The sequence below is a fragment of the Coregonus lavaretus genome, assembly GCF_964263955.1.
Source record: "Coregonus lavaretus genome assembly, chromosome: 10".
NCBI lineage: Eukaryota > Metazoa > Chordata > Actinopteri > Salmoniformes > Salmonidae > Coregonus > Coregonus lavaretus.
The window spans coordinates 15,134,200-15,159,283 of NC_139997.1; the positions used below are offsets into that span (position 1 = coordinate 15,134,200).

Below are 25,084 nucleotides of genomic sequence, written 5' to 3' on the forward strand. Positions count from 1 at the left end.
AAATGATTGCCTAGTGTCTTGTCATTCTGTTACCAAAAACCTACATATCTTTAAGATATTTAATGAGGGAGGATAATGAAAGTTCACAGAAGGAACAAGTAAAGGTAGCTATAGCTATTAGTTATAGTGTTTTTAGTGAAAACAATTTGGTTTTTATTTATTAAGTGATTCAAACGTGTCATTCTGTTACCCAATCGGTAACATAATGACTTAGAAATCTATAACAGAATGACTGCAACTGACTTGGCTACAATGGGAATTCATAGTAGTCACAAACCAGTTGGGTCACCTGCTACTGTCCTCCCTTCCTACTGTTATGTTCAGCACAATGTTTTCTTTCTCTTTCTGTCCTGTGGTGGTCAAAGCAAGAGTGTGAAAACAGTCTGGACAACTCCTCCCTCTCTGTCTCTCTTCTATCTCTCTCTCTCCAGTTAATGTCACCTCTCCCGGCTCTTACTGACACCTACCCATGAGCCCCCTCTCTTTCCATACTGTAACCAGCCCTCTCACCCACTGAGCACCGACTGACACCAGACGATTAAAAGTAGTTGACATTTTGTCAGTCCAAATCTGAACCAATCATAAACATCTGTTTCACAAGTTTGGACAGTAGAGTACAGTAAAGAAAAGTAGAGTATAGGACAGTACAGTAGAGTACAGTATAATACTGAACTGTACTGTAATAAACTCTACTGTACTGAACTCTACTGTGCTGTACTGTGATGTCCAAATTTGTGAAACAGACATCTATCATTGGTACAGATTTGTTCCTGACCAACCAAATGTGGTCTTGTTTGGGGGCGGAGCTCATTAGAATAATAGTGTGTAGAATAATACCCAAACATGCAAAGGAGGATATAAAATGTTTCTACCTTTTGTGCACCTATTTACGATAAATCACCATGAAGAGAATGATATTCATAATTATGCATTTTTGTATAGTACACATCAGGGACCCATGATGTCATTCTGTTACCATCATTCTGTTACTGAGTGTTAATCCACTTCAGTTACTGTAGTTCAATAACCAAAATATATATTTTCAAACTCAAGGTGTCATATCATAGCTGACATTCTTTCTACAGACATCTTTAAATCTTAATTTGGAGTAGATATTTAAGAGCTTTTGGAAAACGTGGTCACATAAAAAACTGAGGGAGGTTTACCGTCATTCTGTTATCAAACTATACATTGAGTAAATGTGTTTTTGTAAAGTTTTCTGTGGAAATCGTTAAAAGTAGTCCGTGTGCATAGAATTGTATGGTTTGTTTAACTTTGCAATTAATGGTTTTTGATTGGCATACTTTTAAAAGTGAAAAATCTAAATATCAGCGTCATTGTAACATTTCCCTATTGCAACCTCTGACAAAACATTTCTGGGAAGCCCAATTCCCCATTCAAACTAGTGGAGAAAACCCCTCACAATGATCTCAAACTGTTTTTAATACACAATGAAGATAAAACACAGACTACCCTTTGCTAATCAGGAGCCTCTTGGGTATGTTGTGGTGGACTGTCATAACAATTGCTTCACGGGAACCTGGTAAAATTATGTTTTTAGTGTGGCTAGCCACTGGATGACTCTGAATGCACTGTGTCAGCATGCAGTCAAAGCTACTAACCACTTTTGGAGCTAATTAGTTCTCTCAAATCGTATCCTGATTTTGATAGCAGATGAGGGTTATATTCATAATATAGTTAACTTAGCTAGCTAACATACATTTGGAGAAAACAAGTTCAATTAACTGGCTAACTAGCATTAGCAGCATTTTCAATGGTGGCCAGTGCAGCTAGCTAACAGTTTGTAACAGTTTCCATCCAATGGAGCGCTGTGATTGGTTGGCCAAAATTATGGGGCGGGGCTGAGCGAAGGGTAAATTACGAGTTCTCTCCTACATGGCTGTCCATTTTCTAAATGATATTGAACATTTAGGGCTGTTATGGTCATGGGATTTTGGATGACTGTTATTTGTCAGCCAAATGACTGTGGTAATCTTTATAAAATATGCACATTTTATATTCTCCTCCGTTCCTGAATGTGGGGGCAACCATAGACTTGTTTGCTACAACACTTTGCTTGTTTCCGCAAAGAACAAGAATGTTTCATCACATTGTAGTCTATGTTACCATGGAAACGGACTCAACCGCACGAATGCCTGTCGGTCCCATCCATAGATATACACTGAGTGTACAAAACATTAGGAACTTGTTAAATCCACTTCAATCAGTGTAGATGAAGGAGAGGAGACCGGTTAAAGAAGGATTTTTAAGCCTTGAGACAATTGAGATATGGATTGTGTGTGTGCCATTCAGAGGGTGAATGGGCAAGACAAAATATTTAAGTGCCTTTGAATGGGGTATGGTAGTAGGTGCCAGGTGCACCGGTTTGAATGTGTCAAGAACTGCAGCGCTGCTGGGTTTTTCACGCTCAACAGTTTCGTGTGTGTATTAAGAATGGTCCACCACCCAAAGGACATCCAGCCAACTTGACACAACTGTGGGAAGCGTTGGAGTCAACATGGGCCAGCATCCCTGTGGAACGCTTTCAACACCATTGTAGAATCCATGCCCCGACGAGTTGAGGATGTTCTGAGGGGAAAAGCGGGTGCAAATCAATGTTAGGATGGTGTTCCTAATGTTTTGTACACTCAGTGTAGAATGACCATTCTATTTTTAAGGTCCCCGTCTTCAGTCAGATGTTCGTTTCACATACTCAAAAATAAAATTAAGCATTTATATCTCCAGATCAATGTCAATGTCATCTATAATCGCCCGTTACACAATTATACAATTACCGTGCCAGCCCTAAATTAGAAATTAGGCCTAATCGGGGTCAAACTGAATTTGGGTACATTTTTCTGTCAATTCCTAGACAATTCCAATCTCTAGAGTTATTTGCTGAGCTACCTTCTAAGGAGAGCAAATGAAGGATGAAGGGATTATTCAAATACATAATCGGAGCTATCTTTAATTGGCTGACAAAGGCTTATCGTAATTATCTACTTTTGCATGTGTGTGACGGATTTGGGTATTAGCATATTACATGGAGGGTATTACCGCCACTTTTAAAAGCCTTTTAATGAGTAGAAACCTCCCCCTCCACCCAAATGACCCCCCCATCCCCCCTCCAACTGCAATGTTGTATCACAATTCAATATGCAACCAAACCATGTTGTCAAAGTCAAATAAAATGGGCTACTTGTTGTTTTATTGGGGCGATGAATGGCAGAGACACCGTATTCACTCCAGATCAATGTCATGTGCATTTGGTTACTGCTCATTCATTTGTAGGCTTTATCTACCTTAAATGGCAGGGCATGCATTTGTCTACCTAGCATATGCCATATACTTAGACCATGTATACACAGCCTCCTTTTCTGCAGACGGGGGTAAAACTGAGTCATTGTTTAGTGTCTTACTCAGAACCGAGCTCTGGGGTGAAGTCTGGGATCACCAATCAAAACATTAACCATTAGGAAAATTCTAAACTGTCCCAAGATCAGTGTAGGAGCAACTTCACCCTACTCCCAGAAGCGACTGATGGGATGCAGATGAGGCACCATCCACATTTATGTAATCTACACAGGCAGACACAAATGACCGTTTTGGTTCATCTTCTTGATAACTTATTGAAGGCCCTCTGTTTTGTGTCCCCTCAGAAGAGGAATGGCACAGATGAGGAAGTCGGGATGTGACGGGATAAGGACTAACTCCCGGGCTGAGCTGCGGGTCCCACAAATGTCGGCGAGACAAGAGATCCTCACCAGCCTAGTGTCTGCGCTGGAATCAGTGGTAGGACCACTCACACACACACGTTATTAGTTTGGCCACGGAAAAAACATATGAAAGATTGGTTAGTCAGGCAGTGTTATTTAAATGACTCCTTACAAAAACAAATTGGGCAATTCCACGGGAGCTGAAAATATTTTTGGTATTTCGGATTGTTCTGGCAATTCTCACATAGAAACTTCATTGGGAGGATGGATCATGAAAATCATGATGAAAGTGGCCATTTTATGCTCTTTTTAGACCTACGCATGCCTCCTGTAAGACCCTATGATCTGTGAACTGTACATGATACAGACAACATCTTGGTGTCATTATATTCCTTATAGTGTTCACACAAATATGGAGTATGTCTTGATTCCAAAATAAAATGTCACATTCATTTATTCAACATTAAAAATATTACTATTAATATCTCAAAACTACCCTTTTTGATTTTGTTCATTTTAAGACATTGCTTAGAACAAAATACTTTACAATTACATCACATTTCCAGTGGGCTCTCTGCTAATTCTGAAGGTATGCTACATTTTATGAGCACCACCAACACAGTGAATGGGAAAATAGATTCAAAGGGAACTCCCACTGCTGGTGACTTGCTGAATGTGCAATCCTAAAGGAGGGCTGTGATTGGTGTTAATGTTAATTTCTATGTATAAAATGGGTCATATCATGAAAGGGTAATTACCCCAACCCCAAATTCAGCCTTTGCCCAACCCCTTAAAAAAAAAAGAAATGCAGTCAGGTGAGAAGTTGTGGGTGGGGGGAATTGCTCATTAATATTAATTTTGGGGGTGGGTAAACAGTTGTACCTGATCCCAACACTTTCTCACTAAAGCATACTTACTAGAAGTCCACTGGCACGCTCTGATAATAAAATTATGTGCATCGCGAGCAGTTACGGCTCTGGACAGTTAGCTCACAGTGGTAAGATACCGACCGAGTTTCTGACATTACATTTTCATCTTGGCAGACGCTCTTAACCAGAGCGACTTACAGGAGCAATTAGTGTTAAGTGCTTGGCTCAAGGGCACATCGACAGATTTCTCATCTAGTCTGCTTGGGTATTCAAACCTGCAACCTTTCGGTTACTGGCCCAACTGACTTAACCGCAAGGCTAGCTGCCGCCCCATCTATTGCCACTTGCAGTGTAAGTTCGAATCCCCCATGGGGCACAAAATAAATCTTTGAAATGTGTATTTTTGGTATTGTGTTGGGAAGAAAAGTGCAATCATCACCTTGAATATTAGGGGTTCAATTCAATCCAGCCCACATTGCAGTATTTATGCAGTAGTTATTTTTTCAATGGTCAAATTAACTCACAGGTAGGTTTTGGGTGCTGTATAAAAACCTACAACTGCTACCAAGGTGACCCCTCTCACATGTATGCTTTCACTTTTTAGAAGTGTGTGGGCACTGGATGAATATTGTAAATAAAGGATTCTAAATACCTGCCCCATGTGGGATTAGAATTTACAACCATTGAACTATGAGCCAACTGTCTTAGTGGACTGTGCCACCAATCAGTAATAGTGGTTGGGAAGAAATTCAACAAGTTGACATGACCACCATTGTCATCTATTTCTTGTTACGATGGATGTAGCTACGAATATAAACGTAGAACCCTCATAGCCTACATGTTTTTTCCTTCTTCATAAAAGCACCAATGTATATGAAACAGTAAGCAAAAACATAGAATTTGGTCATATGCGGAAATGTGCCTTACTCTCCACTTACCAGGACCATTGCCAAATAAGGCACGCTGTCACCTGCTTTTATAGTAAGCTTTGAGGTGGTACCACCCAGAAGAGAGTGTATTTCATACCGAACCCCTCCCTTGAGATGATGTAGAGGGACCTTTTCAAGGTGCCTCTACATCATGATTTCAATGGTAGAGTTGAACCGCTAGGGGCAAAATGAGCTAGATTTACTACTAAAATACCAAAATATATCACTTTTGTAACGAACTGTCAAAATGAAGAACAGAATTGATGTGTTCAGTGAAAACATGTTTTTTCCATGAAAGTTACTCTTTTAAAATACCAGTCGAAAAATAAGCAATATCAAAAAGGGTAGTTTTGAGATATTAATATTTTTTATGTTGAATAAATGAATGTGATTTTTGGGGGGGGTATCTAGACATACTCCATATTTGAGAGAACACTATAAGGAGTATAATGACACCAAGATGTTGGGTGTGTTCGTAAATTCAATCTGGAGTGCCAGAGAGCGCTCAGATTGTGCTCTGGGTAGAGCGTTGTCAGGTTGTCTGTTTGTAAATTCAGAGCGTTTTGCTCTCAGAGCATTCAGAGCGCACACTGGACGCTCTGGCCGAGGAGTAGGGTTGATCCGAACATTCTGACCTCAATACGGCAGTCAAGCACCCAAGCTAACTGGCTAACGACATTGGCTAACTTGCTAGCTACTTCCAGACACAAATGAGAGGATACCTCACTCTGACAATTTTACTCGCCCTTGCAGAGCTGGTTAGGCTGTTTTCATGTTATCCAGAGCGTTGGTGACTGTAACTGTGCTCCTGGCAACAATTTAATTACGCTTTTTTGCCGACGTTTACCGACATATTGAACGGATGTTGAGCGTTCGGAAATTAATCAGTCATTCTGCGCTCTGGCACACTCAGACGAGAGTGCTCTAAAATCGGAGTAGATGGCCAGAGTGAATTTACGAACGCACCCGTTGTCTGTATCATGTACAGTTCACAGATCATAGGGTTTTACAGGAGGCATGTATAGGTCTAAAAAGAGCCTAAAATAGCCAATTTCATCATGATTTATTTGTTAAACATACTTCCGCCCAATGTAGTTCCTATGTGAGTATTGCCAGAACAATCTGAGATGCCAAAAATATTTTCCGCTGGCATGGAATCAATACATTTTCCTGTGGCCTGGTGTGTTCTGCCAACATGGGTTTGAATCCGATCCACTGTTCTTTCAACATTCTCTCTCCTACCTTTCACCTCTATCTCTCTCTATCCAATAAATATACAAAATGCTATATATACAGTGGGGAAAAAAAGTATTTAGTCAGCCACCAATTGTGCAAGTTCTCCCACTTCAAAAGATGAGAGAGGCCTGTAATTTTCATCATAGGTACACGTCAACTATGACAGACAAATTGAGAAAAAAAAATCCAGAAAATCACATTGTAGGATTTTTTATGAATTTATTTGCAAATTATGGTGGAAAATAAGTATTTGGTCACCTACAAACAAGCAAGATTTCTGGCTCTCACAGACCTGTAACTTCTTCTTTAAGAGGCTCCTCTGTCCTCCACTCGTTACCTGTATTAATGGCACCTGTTTGAACTTGTTATCAGTATAAAAGACACCTGTCCACAACCTCAAACAGTCACACTCCAAACTCCACTATGGCCAAGACCAAAGAGCTGTCAAAGGACACCAGAAACAAAATTGTAGACCTGCACCAGGCTGGGAAGACTGAATCTGCAATAGGTAAGCAGCTTGGTTTGAAGAAATCAACTGTGGGAGCAATTATTAAGAAATGGAAGACATACAAGACCACTGATAATCTCCCTCGATCTGGGGCTCCACGCAAGATCTCACCCCGTGGGGTCAAAATGATCACAAGAACGGTGAGCAAAAATCCCAGAACCACACAGGGGGACCTAGTGAATGACCTGCAGAGAGCTGGGACCAAAGTAACAAAGCCTACCATCAGTAACACACTACGCCGCCAGGGACTCAAATCCTGCAGTGCCAGACGTGTCCCCCTGCTTAAGCCAGTACATGTCCAGGCCCGTCTGAAGTTTGCTAGAGTGCATTTGGATGATCCAGAAGAGGATTGGGAGAATGTCATATGGTCAGATGAAACCAAAATAGAACTTTTTGGTAAAAACTCAACTCGTCGTGTTTGGAGGACAAAGAATGCTGAGTTGCATTCAAAGAACACCATACCTACTGTGAAGCATGGGGGTGGAAACATCATGCTTTGGGGCTGTTTTTCTTCAAAGGGACCAGGACGACTGATCCGTGTAAAGGAAAGAATGAATGGGGCCATGTATCGTGAGATTTTGAGTGAAAACCTCCTTCCATCAGCAAGAGCATTGAAGATGAAACGTTCAGCATGACAATGATCCCAAACACACCGCCTGGGCAACGAAGGAGTGGCTTCGTAAGAAGCATTTCAAGGTCCTGGAGTGGTCTAGCCAGTCTCCAGATCTCAACCCCATAGAAAATCTTTGGAGGGAGTTGAAAGTCCGTGTTGCCCAGCGACAGCCCCAAAACATCACTGCTCTAGAGGAGATCTGCATGGAGGAATGGGCCAAAATACCAGCAACAGTGTGTCAAAACCTTGTGAAGACTTACAGAAAACGTTTGACCTGTGTCATTGCCAACAAAGGGTATATAACAAAGTATTGAGAAACTTTTGTTATTGACCAAATACTTATTTTCCACCCTAATTTGCAAATAAATTCATTAAAAATCCTACAATGTGATTTTCTGGATTTTTTTTCCTCATTTTGTCTGTCATAGTTGACGTGTACCTATGATGAAAATTACAGGCCTCTCTCATCTTTTTAAGTGGGAGAACTTGCACAATTTGTGGCTGACTAAATACTTTTTTTCCCCACTGTATATATATATACACACAGTTGAAGTCGGAAGTTTACATACACTTAGGTTGGAGTCATTAAAACTCGTTTTTCAGCCACTCCACACATTTCTTGTTAACAAACTATACTTTTGGCCAGTCGGTTAGGACATCTACTTTGTGCATGACACAAGTAATTTTTCCAACAATTGTTTACAGAGATTCTTTCACTTATAATTCACTGTATCACAATTCCAGTGGGTCAGAAGTTTACATACACTAAGTTGACGGTGCCTTTAAACAGTTTGGGAAATTCCAGAAAATGATGTCATGGCTTTAGAAGCTTCTGATAGGCTAATTGACATGATTTGAGTCAATTGGAGGTGTACCTATGGATGTATTTCAAGGCCTACCTTCAAACTCAGTGCCTCTTTGCTTGACATCATGGGAAAATAAAAATAAATCAGCCAAGACCTCAGAAAAAAAATTGTAGACCGCCACAAGTCTGGTTCATCCTTGGGAGCAATTTCCAAACGCCTGAAGGTACCACGTTCATCTGTACAAACAATAGTACGCAAGTATAAACACCATGGGACCACGCAGCTGTCATACCGCTCAGAAAGGAGACGCGATCTGTCTCCTAGAGATGAACGTACTTTGGTGCGAAAAATGCAAATCAATCCCAGAACAACAGCGAAGGATGCTGGAGGAAACAGGTGCAAAAGTATCTATATCCACAGTAAAACGAGTCCTATATCGACATAACCTGAAAGGACGCTCAGCAAGGAAGAAGCCACTGCTCCAAAACCGCCATTAAAAAAGCCAGACTACGGTTTGCAACTGCACATGGGGACAAAGATCGTACTTTTTGGAGAAATGTCCCCTGGTCTGGTGAAACAAAAATAGAACTGTTTGGTCATAATGACCATCGTTATGTTTGGAGGAAAAAGGGGGATGCTTGCTACAGAACACCATCCCAACCATGAAGCACGGGGGTGGCAGCATCATGCTGTGGGGGTGCTTTGCTGCAGGAGGGACTGGTGCACTTCACAAAATAGATGGCATCATGAGGAAGGAAAATGATGTGGATATATTGAAGCAATATCTCAAGACATCAGTCAGGAAGTTAAAGCTTGGTCGCAAATGGGTCTTCCAAATCGACAATGGCCCCAAGCATACTTCCAAAGTTGTGGAAAATGGCTTAAGGACAACAAAGTCAAGGTATTGGAGTGGCCATCACAAAGCCCTGACCTCAATCCTATAGAAAATGTGTGGGCAGAACTGAAAAAGCGTGTGCGAGCAAGGAGGCCTACAAACCTGACTCAGTTACACCAGCTCTGTCAGGAGGAATGGGCCTACATTCACCCAACTTATTGTGGGAAGCTTGTGGAAGGTTTGACCAAAGTTAAACAATTTAAAGGAAATGCTACCAAATACTAATTGAGTGGATGTAAACTTTTGACCCACTGGGGATGTGATGAAATAAATAAAAGCTGAGAGAAATCATTCTCTCTACTATTATTCTGACATTTCACATTCTTAAAATAAAGTGGTGATCCTAACTGACCTAAGACATGGGATTTCTATTAGGATTAAATGTCAGGAATTGTGAAAAACTGAGTTTAAATGTATTTGGCTAAGGTGTATGTAAACTTCCGACTTCAACTGTATATATATATATACATATACTGTGCTATGAAAAAGTATTTGCCCCCTTTCTAATTTTGTCCACTTTTGCATATTTGTGATACTGAATGTTATCAGATCTTCAACCAAAACCTAATATTAGATAAAGGGAACATAAGTGAACAAATAACACAACAATTACATATTTATTTCATTTATTTCATAAACAAAGTTATGCAACACCCAATTCCCCTGTGTGAAAAGGTAATTGCCCCCTTACACTCAATAACTGGTTGTGCCACCTTTAGCTGCAATGACTCCAACCAAATGCTTCCTGTAGTTGTTGATCAGTCTCTCACGTCGCTGTGGAGGAATTTTGGCCCACTCTTCCATGCAGAACTGCTTTAACTCATTGACGTGTGGGTTTTCAAGCATGAACTGCTCGTTTCAAGTCCTGCCACAACATCTCAATTGGGATTAGGTCTGGACTTTGACTAGGCCTTTCCAAAACTTCCAATTTGTTGCTTTTTAGCAATGTTCATGTAGACTTGATTGTGTGTTTTGGATCATTGTCTTGCTGCATGACCCAGCTGCGCTTCAGCTTCAGCTCACAGACGGATGGTCTGACATTCTCCTGTATAATTCTCTGATACAGAGCAGAATTCATGGTTCCTTCTATTAAGGAAAGTCGTCCAGATCCTGAGGCAGCAAAGCATCCCCAAACCATCACACCACCACCACCATGCTTGACCTTTGGTATGATGGTTTTCGCCAGGCATTACTGGAACCATGTCGTCCAAAAAGTTGTACTTTTGAATAATCTGTCCATAGAACGTTCTTCCAAGAGTCTTGATGATCATCCAGGTGCTTTTTGGCAAACTTGAGTCAACTTTTTGGACGAGATGGGTCCCATTATGCCTGGCGAAAACGAAACACTGCATTCCACAGTAAGAACATCATATCAAAGGTCAAGCATGGTGGTGGTGGTGTGATGGTTTGGGGATGCTTTGCTGCCTCAGGACCTGGAAGAAGAGTAATTGAATTGAACAATATTCTAAATGTTGATTAAGTGTACTTTGACCCACAGCAAATGTTTTAAGCTGTGTTCGAATACTCATACTAACTGTACTATTTGTGACGTAAATTGAGTATGTAGTATGCTTATTGGTCATATTATGGATATAGGTAGTATGCCAAAAGTCGTACTACATTTGCCAAAATACGAAGTATACAAGCAGTGGACACTTTCCGTGTTATATTGCAATTCTTCCGAAAATGCGCGTGGCTTCACAAAAGTTTCAGATTTGAAGAAAATGGAGGAAAATATGCAGCCGAAGTCCGACGAGAGCGGATTCAAATTCATCGCTTTAACTAATTGTTACAAATGTTAAGAAAATGTTGAGCAATGGTAATGACTTTTCAAATAAGTTACACATTATGTTGGCTGACAATTTGTTAGCTACGCTAGCCTTACGAACCGCATAGCATATCATTACAGCAGTTGCTTGTATGTTAGCTAGCTACCTAATGTTAGTTGGCTACTAATACATCGAACTTGCCAGTATATTAACTATAATAATAATAATAATAATAATAATAATAATAATAATAATAACTATATGCTATCTAACTAACTACCCTACGTTTATTGACTTGATTATTCACATCATTCTTGGCTTAGTTAAGTGGTATAGTCGTTGTACGTTCTCAATGGACATTGTTAATGAAGTCGTAAGATGTCTAGCTAGTAATTTGTTAGCTATGTTAACAAGCTAGCAAGAAGTTACATAGCAACAACAACCACTTCCGGTAGAGAGGCAAAGCGCTAGTACACTCAACTGAAAGGATACCGTTCGTTTATAGTATACTAAAATTAACTAATAGTATGTAGTATATACTCGTTAAGTATGTAATATACAGTATGTTAGTATGGGTATTCGAACACAGCTTTAGTCTTGCTTGAGAGGTGACCTATGACCTTGTCTTTTAACCTGTTTTCCAGTGTACGGCCATGTCAAAGCTTAACGCCGAAGTGGCTTGCATCACCGTGCACGAGGACAGCGTGATCGCCGTGGGAACAGAGAAGGGAAGAGCCTTCCTCAATTCACAGATGGAAATACAAACAGACTTCCACAAGTTTTGCAGTGAGTGCTTCGCTATGTACTGGGCAAAAATGCTGAATCGGGTATAATTTGCCCAAATCACATAACACGATTAGTGTAGATTTTTCACTTGGAGCAAAAACGCTACAACATTTTGCTCACAGATCCTGCTTTTGTCTTGGAGTTGAACTTAGTTTTTTTTTTATCTGAGCCTATAAAGGTTTTGAATGAATAAAATAAGATGATCTCTAGTTTTACATTTGAGTCATTTAGCATTTGCTCTTATCCAGAGTGTAGAACCATTTTTATTGTTTGTATATCTGTAATGTATCTGTATCCATGTATCTGTATACTGAATGTATCTATATAAAAAAATAAAAATGGGGACCACAGTAGAAATACAGTGGGGGAAAAAAGTATTTAGTCAGCCACCAATTGTGCAAGTTCTCCCACTTAAAAAGATGAGAGAGGCCTGTAATTTTCATCATAGGTACACGTCAACTATGACAGACAAAATGAGAGAGAAAAATCCAGAAAATCACATTGTAGGATTTTTAATGATTTTATTTGCAAACTATGGTGGAAAATAAGTATTTGGTCACCTACAAACAAGCACGATTTCTGGCTCTCACAGACCTGTAACTTCTTCTTTAAGAGGCTCCTCTGTCCTCCACTCATTACCTGTATTAATGGCACCTGTTTGAACTTGTTATCAGTATAAAAGACACCTGTCCACAACCTCAAACAGTCACACTCCAAACTCCACTATGGCCAAGACCAAAGAGCTGTCAAAGGACACCAGAAACAAAATTGTAGACCTGCACCAGGCTGGGAAGACTGAATATGCAATAGGTAAGCAGCTTGGTTTGAAGAAATCAACTGTGGGAGCAATTATTAGGAAATGGAAGACATACAAGACCACTGATAATCTCCCTCGATCTGGGGCTCCACGCAAGATCTCACCCCGTGGGGTCAAAATGATCACAAGAACGGTGAGCAAAAATCCCAGAACCACACGGGGGGACCTAGTGAATGACCTGCAGAGAGCTGGGACCAAAGTAACAAAGCCTACCATCAGTAACACACTACGCCGCCAGGGACTCAAATCCTGCAGTGCCAGACGTGTCCCCCTGCTTAAGCCAGTACATATCCAGGCCCGTCTGAAGTTTGCTAGAGTGCATTTGGATGATCCAGAAGAGGATTGGGAGAATGTCATATGGTCAGATGAAACCAAAATAGAACTTTTTGGTAAAAACTCAACTCGTCGTGTTTGGAGGACAAAGAATGCTGAGTTGCATCCAAAGAACACCATACCTACTGTGAAGCATGGGGGTGGAAACATCATGTTTTGGGGCTGTTTTTCTGCAAAGGGACCAGGACGACTGATCCGTGTAAAGGAAAGAATGAATGGGGCCATGTATCGTGAGATTTTGAGTGAAAACCTCCTTCCATCAGCAAGGGCATTGAAGATGAAACGTGGCTGGGTCTTTCAGCATGACAATGATCCCAAACACACCGCCCGGGCAACGAAGGAGTGGCTTCGTAAGAAGCATTTCAAGGTCCTGGAGTGGCCTAGCCAGTCTCCAGATCTCAACCCCATAGAAAATCTTTGGAGGGAGTTGAAAGTCTGTGTTGCCCTGCGACAGCCCCAAAACATCACTGATCTAGAGGAGATCTGCATGGAGGATTGGGCCAAAATACCAGCAACAGTGTGTGAAAACCTTGTGAAGACTTACAGAAAACGTTTGACCTGTGTCATTGCCAACAAAGGGTATATAACAAAGTATTGAGAAACTTTTGTTATTGACCAAATACTTATTTTCCACCATAATTTGCAAATAAATTCATTAAAAATCCTACAATGTGATTTTCTGGATTATTTTTTCTCATTTTGTCTGTCATAGTTGACGTGAACCTATGATGAAAATTACAGGCCTCTCTCATCTTTTTAAGTGGGAGAACATGCACAATTGGTGGCTGACTAAATACTTTTTTTCCCCACTGTAAGTCCCTGACTTTATTGTGCAATCCCGGTCAAGTAAAAAAAAAATCTATGTACTGTGCAAATATGTATTTTTTTTTACTGATAAATAAATCTATCAATCAATTCTAAAGCAAGTGAGAACCAGAATAGCCCAACTTTGAGTGAAACTGACAAGGTGAAAAGTAGAGATGTATCCCTTTAGTTTCTCATTCTTGATTCTTTCAGGGGTGCCCTGTCTACAAGGGCTGACCACAGTGAATGCCCATGCCAAAGTCCAGGAGAGTGAATCCAGCAAGCTTGGCAAAGAGGGCGGGCACGGCAAACAAAGGGCGTCAACAGATGCCCACTCTAACATCTTTGTCTTGAGGAAAATGGTGGAGGAAGTCTTCAGTGTGCTTTACAGTAAGAGCTTTAACATAACTCACCAAACAAATATATGTTTATAGGCCTGCGCTATCGGAATTCTTTTATTTTCTCATTTAACTTCCTAATTTCTACCTTCTCATAACTAAAATCAAATGTCAAACACATGATTGAATGTTGATATTTACAGTCATTTGACATGCAACAAAGTTTCAGATGAAACGTTCCTTTTCTAATCTCTACCTTCTCATAACTGAAAACCTATTTCTGACACGTGATTGAATGTTGTCTACATTGTCAAATCAAATCAAACTTTATTTATCTCGTGTACAGGATGCAACAGGTGTAAAACAGTCCAGCGAAATGCTTACTTACAAGCTGTTTCTCAGCATTGCAGTGTTCAAATATTAGGTCAGATGTAAAAAACTAAAACAAATTTAAGAATCAAAACACACGAGAAGTAAAAGAAACACACGAGAATGTACGCTATATACAGTGGGCTCCAAAATTACTGGCACCCCTGACTGGCAATGCACAAACAATACTTTATAATTATATTGTTTGTATTTTTTTTAGATAAACTCAAAATACCAACATGTGAGAAATACTGTACTATATTAATGTTCCAATGGAACCCACCAAAATCATTTATTGATTTAATTAAAAATCTATGTCCTCCAAATCAAGGTTTCACAATTAATGGCACCCGTTAAAGATTATTGTAAATAACATCTACCAAAATTAAACCAGGAATTAAATTCCACTTATTTAAGTTTATCTAAGTCTTAAGGAACTCTATTGAGCCATTACATCACTTCCTGTTTCACTAGGGTATAAAAATGACGTAACACGCATGCAATATCCCTTTGTCATCCAACACCATGAAGAAAACAAAAGAACTGGCAGTTCAAAAGAGACAGATTGTTGTAGACCTTCATAAATCTGGTAATGGCTACAAGAAGATCCACAAACGATTGAATATACCACTGAGCACTGTCAGGGCAATTATACAATTTAAAAAAAGATATGGAACAGTTGAAAAACTCACGGGTAGAGGACACATGCATTTTGCCCCCCGGGATAGGGAGGAAGATGGTGTGGGAAGCAACAAAATCCCCAATAATCACTGTGAAAGAATTGCAGGCCTTGATGGTGCTTTTTGAAACCTGGTGACCCCAAGACGCCACCTCCACAACCACAGGCTCTTTGGAAGGGTTGCCAAAAGAAAGCCCTTTCTGACCCCAAGACACAGACGCAAGCGCTTGGAGTTTACCAAACGTCATTTAAATTATGACTGGAAGAAGGTGCTCTGGTCAGATGAGACCAAAATTGAACGTTTTGGTCAGATACAGCATCTGCATGTTTGGCGTCAAAACATACGAGGAGAGGCACCTCATACCCACTGTGACATTTTGGCTGACAATCTGGTTGCCTCTGCCAGAAGGCTGGGACTTGGCCGTAGGTGGACTTTCCAACAAGACAATGACCCAAAACATACCTCAAGATCCACACAGAAATGGTTCTGTGACAACAAAATCATTGTTCTGCCATGGCTATCTCAGTCGCCGGACCTCAATCCAATCGAAAATCTGTGGGCTGAGTTGAAGAGGGCAGTTGATAAGCGCAAACCCAAGAATGTGAAGGATCTTGAAAGGATCTGCATAGAGGAATGGTCCAAAATCCCTCCAAACATTACAGGAAAAGACTCCATGCTGTTATCCTTGCCAGAGGTGGTTGCACTAAGTACTAAATGAGGAGTGCCAATAATTATGAAACCTTGAGTTTGGTGACATTTATTTTGTATTAAATAATTGTATGATTTTGGTTGGTTCCATTGAAACATTAATAAAGTACAGTATTTCTCACATGTTGGTATTTTGAGTTTTTCTGTAATTATATTGTTTATATTTTTGAAAGTGTTGTTTGTCCATTGCCAGGCAGGGGTGCCAGTAATTTTGGAGCCCACTGTACAATTTCCCTCGGAAAGAATTCAGAACCCTTGACATTTTCCACATTTTGTTACTTTGCAGCCTTATTCTAAAATTGATTAAATCGTTTTTTTCCCCTCATCAATCTACACACAATACCCCATAATGACAAAGCAAAAACTGGTTTTTAGAAATGTTTGATAATTTATAAAAAATAAAAAAACGTAAATATTACACTTACATAAGTATTCAGACCCTTTACTCAGTACATTGTTGAAGCACCTTTGCAGCTATTACAGCATCAAGTCTTCTTGGGTATGACGCTACAAGCTTGGCACACCTGTATTTGGAGAGTTTGCCAAAGAGCTCAATTTTGGTCTCATTTGACCACAACACTTTCACCCAGTTCTCCTCTGAATCGTTCAGATGTTCATTAGCAAACTTCAGACGGGCCTGTATATGTGCTTTCATGAGCAGGGGGACCTTGCGGGCACTGCAGGATAACAGTCCTTCACGGCGTAGTGTGTTACCAATTGTTTTCTTGGTGACTATGGTCCCAGCTGCCTTGAGATCATTGACAAGATCCTCCCGTGTAGTTCTGGGTTGATTCCTCACCGTTCTCATGATCATTGCAACTCCACGAGGTGAGATTTTGCATGGAGCCCTAGGCCGAGGGAGATTGACAGTTCTTTTGTGTTTCTTCCATTTGCGAATAATCGCACCAACTGTTGTCACCTTCTCACCAAGCTGCTTGGCGATGGTCTTGTAGCCAATTCCAGCCTTGTGTAGGTCTACAATCTTGTCCCTGACATCCTTGGAGAGCTCTTTGGTCTTGGCCATGGTGGAGAGTTTGGAATCTGATTGATTGATTGCTTCTGTGGACAGGTGTCTTTTATACAGGTAACAAGCTGAGATTAGGAGCACTCCCTTTAAGAGTGTGCTCCTAATCTCAACTCGTTACCTGTATAAAAGACACCTGGGAGCCAGAAATCTTTCTGATTGAGAGGGGGTCAAATACTTATTTCCCTCATTAAAATGCAAATCAATTTATAACATTTTTGACATGCGTTTTTCTGGATTTTTTTGTTGTTATTCTGTCTCTCACTGTTCAAATAAACCTACCATTAAAATTATAGACTGATCATTTCTTTGTCAGTGGGCAATGTACAAAATCAGCAGGGGATCAAATACTTTTTTCCCTCACTATGTAAATAATCTATTTCAGTTTTTTATTGTTCATAAATTTGCAAACACTTCTAAAAACCTGTTTTCGCTTTGTCATTATGGGGTATTGTGTGTAGATTGCTGAGGGGAAAAAAGTATTTAATCCATTTTAGAATAAGGCTGTAACGTAACAAAATGTGGAGAAAAGTCAAGGGTTCTGAATACTTTCCGGAGGCACTATATACACAAGGTCACTACCAGTATCATATCAATGTTCAGCGATACAGTGGTAGTATGTACATGTAGGCAGGGGTAAAAGTGGGCAGCAAGATAAATAAAATAATAATAATGGTGGGGTCGTTCCACGAAAAGAGTGCCCTTTGATATTTTAAGTAGAAATTATTCACCAATATTGAATGAAGTGCCCTTTAATATAGACCACAGGGAGAATTCAATCAATTAGATTATTTATGGATAAAGTCTTGCTAATGTACAAAAATTCTGCATTTTTACATGTTCCTCTGTGCACCCTCTGTGACTTCTAGGAAGATTTTAACCTACTTAACCCCAAAATGTATCCAGGTTTTCACCATTTTGAAGTCCTAGTTATTTTGTTGCTGTTATTTCATGTGATTAGTGATTCATTTACATCTGTCCCTCATTTTTGAGCTGAACTCTCGTCTTATTATTGTGAAACTATTCCTTTTTAAATATTTTCTTCAAAAGAAACATTGAACATCTAATAGTCAAATCATAGTGTAAAAGCAGGTGGAGCTTGCATTCAATTGCCACTCCCTGTTGCACACAACAAGCTTCCATTCCCCCTGTCACAAGTTTTTAATTTCATGGCTGATTTAAGATGAAATCGTCAACCTTATTACTGTCAACCCTGTAACTTTATAATAGGAACTTACTATAGTATTTTTTTTAAATTTAACCTCGAGATGGGAAAACCTAGTTTTTTATGACGTTGAACATGTGCTCTTTATGCAGAATGTTTTAATTAGGTGAAATCAACAACAAGAAAATGACCAAGTTACACTTCTCAAAAGGCACCGAATTAGTGTAACGACCCAGTAATAATAATAATAGAAGCAGCAGCGTGTAAATACTATAGGTGAACGTGTGTGTGCATGTGTGATGGTGTGTGTCTACGTGTCAAACAGTCATTTGACATTTTTTAGCTTCTCACAACTTAAAGCATGTTTCTGACAAGTCATGGAATGTTGCCATTTACAGTCATTTGACTGTATATATGTGATGATTTCCCAGGTGAGGCTGTTGGGAAGAGCAACAGCCTGGTCCCTGTGCCTTATGAGTGGATCCTGAAGGACCCCAGCTGTGTGGTGGCTCACGGCCTGCCTGAGGGGATCACCCTGAGGAAACCTGCTGAGTATAACACCAAGACCTTAATGAAGATCCTGGAGCAGAGCAACCGCATCTACTTCACTGTCAAAAGGTGACCTGACTCCATACAGTACTCCATGACGTAGAAGTATAGCAGCATAAATAGGATTAATCCAGGGCTGGTCTTTTTGTTGACACATAGCTTTATCTTCTCCTGTTTCCTTCTTCATCATCTGTTTATAGAGGAACAGAGGAGCCCTTGCGCGAGGCTAAGTCCAGTGCCGGCAACGTCAGCAACCACAACTCCTCCTCGGGCACCACCAAGATTCTAGCCAACCACGGCCCAGCCTCCAAGCCTTCCGCCATCGCCCAGGAAGCGCCCACTGCGTCAGTCTCGGCCAGCAACTCCATGCTCTCCAGCTTCCTGTATGCCATGCCCATGTCCTCCCAGCCGCACCCCGACGGCAAGCTGGACCTCAAGCCCACGACCCTCCTCAACCTGGACAAAGACCGGCTGGGGGCTTGGGTGGCAGGGGCGGAGAAAGGGACTGCCGCCAAGGACAGTTCTGACAATGGTAAGAGATATAACGTGACCCCACAGGAAGAAGCTGTTGCTGAGGTAGCAGATTATGGAAATCCAGGTAACTTTTTTTTTTCACCTTTATTTAACCAGGTAAGCCAGTTGAGAACAAGTTCTCAATTACAACTGCGACCTGGCAAACCCTTCACCTTTTTGAGTCACCATTCATTTTCTGTGTCTGTGATTTAATGAATGGTGCAGGGGAGTAGTTACTATTCTCCCTGTCATTTTTGTGAGTGGTTCTACTACTGGCTGTCATTTCACATAACTTATTTGCTCGAGAATCACTTTTGATTATGGGGATTTTCATTTTTCAAGATTTGCTTGACCTTGAAAGCATGCTTTAAGGCTTTAAATAGGCTTTAAAATAGGCCTTTAATGCTACCCTTGTCAGTATGTTTATCAATGTTTAATTTCTGGCGGATAGGACTCCAAGGGGAGTTGGGCCAGAGCCCTCCCAGCATCCACGTCTCCAAGCGCCTCCTGTTTTCCATCGTACATGAGAAGTCAGGTAGGCTTGAACTGGAACTGTACACAGACAGACACACCTGTAAGCCACATACTCATACCCTTTTCTCACTATCGTGTTGACCCAACCCGTTTGTGCTGGCGCCGATATTTTCCATTCACATTGTTCATGGTTGCAGCGACTATGGTGGATGTGTAACAGGTACAGCTTGGCTCAGTTTGACTCGGCTCAGTAGTGTGGAAAATGGTCAGAGTCTTTAGGCAGCACACCCCACCCCACCCCCCTGCCAGACAATGCATATACTCCACATCTGGGTATAGACAATATCTCAAATGTGGACTCAGTCTTAGAGAATGACTTGTTGGCTCACTTAATGGCTCTTATTTTCATGTGAATCCCACAATGCAGTTAATTAAAGGGGAGGGGGAGGGGAATGTCAACAAGCATATCAATCAACCAATGGATTTTCCCTCACGCTATAGACTCCTCTCCTTTGAGTTGTATGACATGATTGAGAAATGAATATTATTATTTTTTACTTTGATTTCATATTATTTTCAACATTTGACATAATATGTCCAATTCTTACATATGTTAAACTCAATTCCATCATGAAATACAAAAGGTGTAGCCTATTTTGTAGCAGAGTGATATGCTTGTTCACTGGGGCAAATGTAGTCAGTCTGAGTGAGCAGGCTCAAGGTCCTCTGTAGCTCAACTGGTAGAGCACAGCGCTTGTAACGCCAGGGTAGTGTGATCGATCCCCGGGACCACCCATACACAAAAATGTATGCACGCATGACTGTAAGTCGCTTTGGATAAAAGCGTCTGCTAAATGGCATATTATTATTATTATTATTAAGGCCAGGACACCTGAGCTCCCCACATCTGGTGCCGGTGAAAGAACCCCATGAGATATTCAGTCACTACAAAGAGTCAAGACCTTGGTTTTAGCATCATAACCCCTTAGCCTGATTACCTGACTGCTTCTAATTCAATAACACTTTGTTGTGGTGCTGTAATAAAAGGTTATTGTTTGCTTTTGAAAGCACTCAACGTTTCTGCTAAAACTGAACTTTTCTCTTGTCAAACTGCGACTCAGTGATATGGCATTGCCACGAGATATTGCAGATTAGAGCGAAGCAAGACTGTGCACTCACACAGAGTATCTGCACATGTGCACAGGTATGCTTCACGCTGCGGGAACATAATAGCTGCCGGACCAAAACAGTAAATTCTTGGGTGGGCCGTCTAAGGCAATACAGTGTATTTTTATAAATAAATTTTGGGGTTGGTAAAACGCATTCAGTGTTAACTTAAAGGGATACTTCCGCATTTTGGCAATGAGGCCCTTTATCTACTTCACGAGAGTCAGATGAACTCATGGATCAAAAAATTATCTATCTGCGTGCATTTGAAGAAAGTTGCTAACCAGCGCAAGCGCAATTGCTAACTAGCGTTAGCGCAATGACTGGAAGTCTATGGCTATGTGCTAGCACTTTGGATAAAAGCGTCTGCTAAATGGCATATATTATAAACTCATAAAAAAAAAAAAACGTCCCTTTTTCAGGACCCTGTCTTTCAAAGATAATTCATAGAAATCCAAATAACTTCACAGATGTTCATTGTAAAGGGTTTAAACACTGTTTCCCATGCTTGTTCAATGAACCATAAACAATTAATGAACATGCACCTGTGGAACGGTCATTAAGACACTAACAGCTTACAGACGGTAGGCAATTAAGGTCACAGTTATGAAAACTTAGGACACTAAAGAGGCCTTTCTACTGACTCTGAAAAACACCAAAAGAAAGATGCCCCTGCTCATCTACGTGAACGTGCTTTAGGCATGCTGCAAGGAGGCATGAGGACTGCAGATGTTGCCAGGGCAATAAATTGCAATGTCCGTACTGTGAGACGCCTAAGACAGCGCTACAGGGAGACAGGACGGACAGCTAATCGTCCTCGCAGTGGCAGACTATGTGTAACAACACCTGCACAGGATCGGTACATCTGAACATCACACCTGCGGGACAGGTACAGGATGGCAACAACAACTGCCCGAGTTACACCAGGAACGCACAATCTCTCCATCAGTGCTCAGACAGTCCGCAATAGGCTGAGAGAGGCTGGACTGAGGGCTTGTAGGCCTGTTGTAAGGCAGGTCCTCACCAGACATCACCGGTAACAACGTCGCCTATGGGCACAAACCCACCGTCGCTGGACCAGACAGGACTTGCAAAAAGTGCTCTTCACTGACGAGTCGCAGTTTTGTCTCACCAAGGGTGATGGTCGGATTCGCGTTTATCGTCAAAGGAATGAGCGTTACACCGAGGCCTGTACTCTGGAGCGGGATCGATTTGGAGGTGGAGGGTCCGTCATGGTCTGGGGCGGTGTGTCACAGCATCATCGGACTGAGCTTGTTGTCATTGCAGGCAATCTCAACGCTGTGCGTTACAGGGAAGACATCCTCCTCCCTCATGTGGTACCCTTCCTGCAGGTTCATCCTGACATGACCCTCCAGCATGACAATGCCACCAGCCGTACTGCTCGTTCTGTGCGTGATTTCCTGCAAGACAGGAATGTCAGTGTTCTGCCATGGCCAGCGAAGAGCCCGGATCTCAATCCCATTGAGCACGTCTGGGACCTGTTGGATCGGAGGGTGAGGGCTAGGGCCATTCCCCCCAGAAATGTCCGGGAACATGCAGGTGCCTTGGTGAAAGAGTGGGGCAACATCTCACAGCAAGAACTGGCAAATGTGGTGCAGTCCATGAGGAGGAGATGCACTGCAGTACTTAATGCAGCTGGTGGCCACACCAGATACTGACTGTTACTTTTGATTTTCACCCCCCCCCCCCCCCCCCCCTTTGTTCAGGGACACATTATTTGATTTCTGTTAGTCACATGTCTGTGGAACTTGTTCAGTTTATTTCTCAGTTGTTGAATCTTGTTCATACAAATATTTACACATGTTAAGTTTTCTGAAAATAACGCAGTTGACAGTGAGAGGAAATAGTATCCATGAGTTAATCTGACACAGGGGAAGTAGATAAAGGGCCTCGTTGCCAAAATCCTGAAGTATCCCTTTAAACAACTGAAACCAGATAGAAAGTATGTAGAAAAGATAATGGACCAATACATTTTTATATAATGTAATCTTTGAGAACTAACAATCACTAAAATAAAAGCTAAACAGTCGGAGAGAATCGAAAATCCCAAAACTATTCATTAGGAGTATGAGGCCCCTTAGACCTCGGTGAAGACCGAATTCAGCCCCGCGCCACGCTCATGGGCCAATCACGCCCAGTGCCATGCCCCCTGCCATGCCCACCAGGGTTGGGGTTAATTCCACAAATTATATTCTAATTCAATTCCTTCTCCCTGTAAATCCCATTCCAAAGTTTAGGTCAAATTCAATTCCCAGTTCAATATTATCCCCAACAATTCCACAAATTCAAATTCAATTCCATCAGGCTGATCATGTAACTGTTCAGACAGCCTATCTATAATGGAAATATAGGAATACAAGTTAAAATGATCTAAAACAAATCCTGTAGTCAATTGTTGATACTATGTGCATTATTTCCATTTACTGGGAAATATACAAATATTGAATTCCAATTCAATTTCAATGATTACATTTTTTTACCATTCAAATAGAATTCCAATTCAATTCCATAACTTGAAAATTGTTGAAATATGAATCGATTTTCACGTAAATTCTCCACTTCATGATTGAATTCAAGAATTGAATAGGAATTTCAAATTGATTTGGAATTGACCCCAACCTTGATGCCCACCACCTAAGCCCCTTTTTGATTTAGAAATAAACCCTGCTAGTATACGTGGAAAGTAGACATACAGATTGAAGAACTTTCTTTTTTCCATTCTCCTTTTCTTCACCCATTTTTTTATGTTTACGTTATTCTCTTTTGCGCTCAACAGAAAAATGGGACTCGTTCATTCGAGAGACGGAGGACATCAACACGCTGAGAGAATGTGTACAGATCCTGTTCAACAGTCGTTATGGTGAGATGGTCAACCACTATTTCTCAGCATGGTTTCCTATTGTAGGGCATTAGCAGTTAAACCCTTTTAGGGTTTTAACAACTTTCCGTTTTCCCGGACCCATATTAAGGTTAGCCCTAGTCCAAAAAGCATTTTCAATGGAGATTCTCTGGGAAAACATCCCTTATACAATTTAGAAAAAATGTTTTACTATAGAATGATTGTGTTTAGTCAGTTTCCAGCTGTCATTACTGCTTATAAATCCATCCATACATTATACAATTATACCCTTATTAAGACAGCATTGTAGGGCCCTCATGATTGAAGTCCATCAATGATTTCTGACAACCTCCTTATTTTCAGCGGAGGCCCTGGGCTTGGACCACATGGTTCCAGTGCCGTACCGGAAGATAGCCTGCGACCCAGAGGCCGTGGAGATCATTGGCATCCCAGACAAAATCCCCTTCAAGAGGCCCTGTACCTACGGAGTACCCAAACTCAAATGCATCCTGGAGGAGCGCCACGGGGTCCGCTTTCTAGTCAAAAGGTAAACACTGATCTGAGATCACTCTGGGAAAAGCTGTCATTTTTCTCTCTCATTCTTCCCTCCAAAAATAAGAGATTGCACTGTAGTGTATAGTGCACCCATATAAGGGCTGCATAATACATCATACCAGGGTTGTGTTCATTAGTCTCCAAATGTTTTTTTTGTTTTTTTACTGAAACAGGGAAGAACCACAACTAATGCAGTTGTCCAATAAGAAACATGCCCAAATGAAAACAATCCTGTTTGATGAGGACCACTGTTTAATGAGCTACAAGAGCATGCACAGCATCTCATCTATCTATAATTTCCTATTTAGAAAACTGAATCAATGATGGGAGAAGTGTCAGCCCAGGCCATCTGTCGGTTAAATACCCTGCCCTCCTCCAATAGACAATGTCCCACTGACTGGTAACCACCACAGCACACCACACAGCATGGTGCCTCCTGCTCTCTGGCGTATTGAGCCAACGTCTTGCAGTCATTCAACCCATTTGATGAAATAAATGTAGATTGGGCGACAGGCTTAGTTTGAGTCAGCACCGGCATCAGCGCATGGCCCATGCACAAGGCGACATGGGCATGTCATTAATGTTAATACAATTAGAGCAG

At 41.1% G+C, this 25,084-nt stretch overlaps 1 protein-coding gene across 1 annotated transcript in view; it reads left to right on the forward strand.

Annotated features, from left to right (window-relative positions):
• Positions 1-25,084, forward strand: part of LOC311136664 (general transcription factor II-I repeat domain-containing protein 1-like) — a 55,388-nt gene that overhangs the window by 13,062 nt on the left and 17,242 nt on the right. Inside the window, exons 2-9 of the mRNA XM_084170878.1 lie at positions 3,660-3,792; positions 11,986-12,127; positions 14,295-14,471; positions 18,797-18,983; positions 19,115-19,446; positions 19,879-19,962; positions 23,866-23,949; positions 24,292-24,475. Of these exons, the coding sequence (XP_084027004.1) occupies positions 3,660-3,792; positions 11,986-12,127; positions 14,295-14,471; positions 18,797-18,983; positions 19,115-19,446; positions 19,879-19,962; positions 23,866-23,949; positions 24,292-24,475 (1,323 nt within the window). The remainder of the gene's footprint in view (positions 1-3,659; positions 3,793-11,985; positions 12,128-14,294; positions 14,472-18,796; positions 18,984-19,114; positions 19,447-19,878; positions 19,963-23,865; positions 23,950-24,291; positions 24,476-25,084) is intronic.